Source organism: Pectinophora gossypiella, unplaced genomic scaffold (genome assembly GCF_024362695.1).
Source record: "Pectinophora gossypiella unplaced genomic scaffold, ilPecGoss1.1 Pgos_120, whole genome shotgun sequence".
In the NCBI taxonomy this organism is placed as follows: domain Eukaryota; kingdom Metazoa; phylum Arthropoda; class Insecta; order Lepidoptera; family Gelechiidae; genus Pectinophora; species Pectinophora gossypiella.
Genome location: NW_026063209.1, coordinates 10,001 through 12,982, shown reverse-complemented (window position 1 = coordinate 12,982; position 2,982 = coordinate 10,001). Strand labels below are relative to the sequence as shown.

The 2,982-nt window shown below is 43.8% G+C and overlaps 1 protein-coding gene across 1 annotated transcript; it reads left to right on the top strand.

Annotated features, from left to right (window-relative positions):
• Window positions 1–1,343: 1,343 nt before the first annotated feature.
• LOC126380835 (uncharacterized) lies at window positions 1,344–2,804 on the top strand. Its single transcript, XM_050030427.1, has one exon. The coding sequence runs from the start codon at window positions 1,344–1,346 to the stop codon at window positions 2,802–2,804; it is 1,461 nt and encodes a 486-aa protein (XP_049886384.1).
• Window positions 2,805–2,982: the final 178 nt, after the last annotated feature.

Genomic DNA, 2,982 nt, shown 5'->3' with positions numbered 1-2,982 from the left:
AACCTAACCTAACCTAACCTAACCTAACCTAACCTAACCTAACCTAACCTAACCTAACCTAACCTAACCTAACCTAACCTAACCTAACCTAACCTAACCTAACCTAACCTAACCTAACCTAACCTAACCTAACCTAACCTAACCTAACCTAACCTAACCTAACCTAACCTAACCTAACCTAACCTAACCTAACCTAACCTAACCTAACCTAACCTAACCTAACCTAACCTAACCTAACCTAACCTAACCTAACCTAACCTAACCTAACCTAACCTAACCTAACCTAACCTAACCTAACCTAACCTAACCTAACCTAACCTAACCTAACCTAACCTAACCTAACCTAACCTAACCTAACCTAACCTAACCTAACCTAACCTAACCTAACCTAACCTAACCTAACCTAACCTAACCTAACCTAACCTAACCTAACCTAACCTAACCTAACCTAACCTAACCTAACCTAACCTAACCTAACCTAACCTAACCTAACCTAACCTAACCTAACCTAACCTAACCTAACCTAACCTAACCTAACCTAACCTAACCTAACCTAACCTAACCTAACCTAACCTAACCTAACCTAACCTAACCTAACCTAACCTAACCTAACCTAACCTAACCTAACCTAACCTAACCTAACCTAACCTAACCTAACCTAACCTAACCTAACCTAACCTAACCTAACCTAACCTAACCTAACCTAACCTAACCTAACCTAACCTAACCTAACCTAACCTAACCTAACCTAACCTAACCTAACCTAACCTAACCTAACCTAACCTAACCTAACCTAACCTAACCTAACCTAACCTAACCTAACCTAACCTAACCTAACCTAACCTAACCTAACCTAACCTAACCTAACCTAACCTAACCTAACCTAACCTAACCTAACCTAACCTAACCTAACCTAACCTAACCTAATCGAGGGGGCATTCGACGCGGCGTGGTGGCCGGCCGTCAAAATTCAACTGAAAGAGAAGAAGTGCCCTAAAAATCTTAGAGAGTTGGTAAATAATTACTTGAGCGACAGGACAGTCGAGGTAAAATACGCCGGAGAACGAGTTTCAAGACGGACCACAAAAGGATGCGTACAAGGTTCCATCAGTGGACCCACATTCTGGAACCTGATATTGGACCCGCTATTAAACGAACTGGAGGCACGGGGTGTGTACTGCCAAGCTTTTGCCGATGATGTGGTCCTGGTTTTCTCCGGCCATTCAGCCTCCGCCCTTCAGGAACAGGCGAACGACACTCTCGAACATGTGCAGAGATGGGGACAGCGTAATAAACTGAAGTTTGCACCACACAAAACTAACGCAATCATCATTACAAACAAGATGAAGTTTGAAACCCCATATCTGCACATGGGTGTAGCTGCTATACAGCTTGTAGAGGAAATAAAAATACTGGGTCTAACAATAGACCGTAAATTAACATTCAATACTCATGTTGCAAATATTTGCCGGAAAGCAGCAAACCTCTACAAGCTGTTGGCAAGGTCGGCAAAAATATCATGGGGACTGAACCCGGAGGTTGTCAGGACCATATATGTGGCAGTCATTGAACCAACCATCCTTTACGCGGCAAGTGTCTGGGCCGCAGCAGCGTCAAAAATAACAGTGCAAAAGCAACTCAACGCCATACAGAGGGGCTTTGCACAAAAGATCTGCAAGGGTTACCGCACAATCTCACTGAATGCAGCTCTAATATTAGCCGGCATTCTTCCGCTGGACCTTCGGGTGCAAGAGGCAGCGACATTTTACGAGGCGAAGCGAGGGAGACCTCTCGAACATTTGGAAGGCGGAGACATGGCAGACAGGGAAATTGAGGAAAAGGAGTGCTTCTTGAACGCTCTGCATCCGGCCAGCGAGGAAGACATAGAATTCCAATGCCTCGAAAACACCGACCCTCAAACATTGGAAGAGTACCATATAGATGGTAATATGATATTCACCGATGGTAGCAAAATTGAGGGTAAGGTGGGGGCAGCCTTGTCCCGCTGGCTGGATGGCGGAGAGGTAGAGTACAAAAAATTTAAATTAGAGCCCTATTGCTCCGTATTCCAAGCGGAACTATTCGCGCTGTGGAGAGCAGTGGAGATGGCGTCAGCTCATAAGGTTACCAACATTCTCAGCGACTCTCGCTCCTCCCTAGAACTCCTGAAAAACCAGAAAGAGTTTCATCCTCTAGCTGTCAAAATCCGGAAAACTTTAAGGAAATTGCGTACTCAAAACAAGACAGTCAAACTCTTCTGGATAAGGGCACACGTGGGGGTAGCGGGAAACGAGCGGGCAGATGAGCTGGCCAAAGAAGCTGCTCTCAAACTTAAAGTAAAGTCTCACTACGATCGATGCCCTACCTCATTCGTGAAGAATAGGATAAGGCAATCAACAGTTGCAAAGTGGGACCAAAGATACCAAGAAGGTACGACAGCAGCAACTACAAAAGTCTTCCTCCCTGACGCTAGAATGGCGTACCGCTTCGTAAGGAAAGCCAAGTTCACGCCGACAATGGTGCAAGTAATGACGGGACACGGGGGCTTTGCGGACTACCTTTGCAGATTTAAGTTGAGGACTGACGCGGGGTGCTTCTGCGACCCAGATATAAAACAGGACATATGGCATATCCTCCTGGATTGCCCAAAATTTGGTAAAAAAAGGTTTGAGTTAGAGATGCAGATCGATGAGCAACTCAAAAAGGAAAACCTGAATAAAATTCTGTTCAACAATAATAGTAGAGTTCCGTTTACAAACTTTTGTACAACAGTAGCAAAATATATTGCAGGATTAAATAAATGACCGGAACGTATGCCGATAAGCGTGCTAAGTACGTTGATCGGTATAGCAGTAAATAGAATAGAGTTAAGAAAAATGTTATGTAGAATAGACAATAAGCAATATAGGAATTAAGCTAAAGAAAACTCTACAACAAGATATATCGTGCGATATATTTGTATTGTAGACTGTAATAATAATT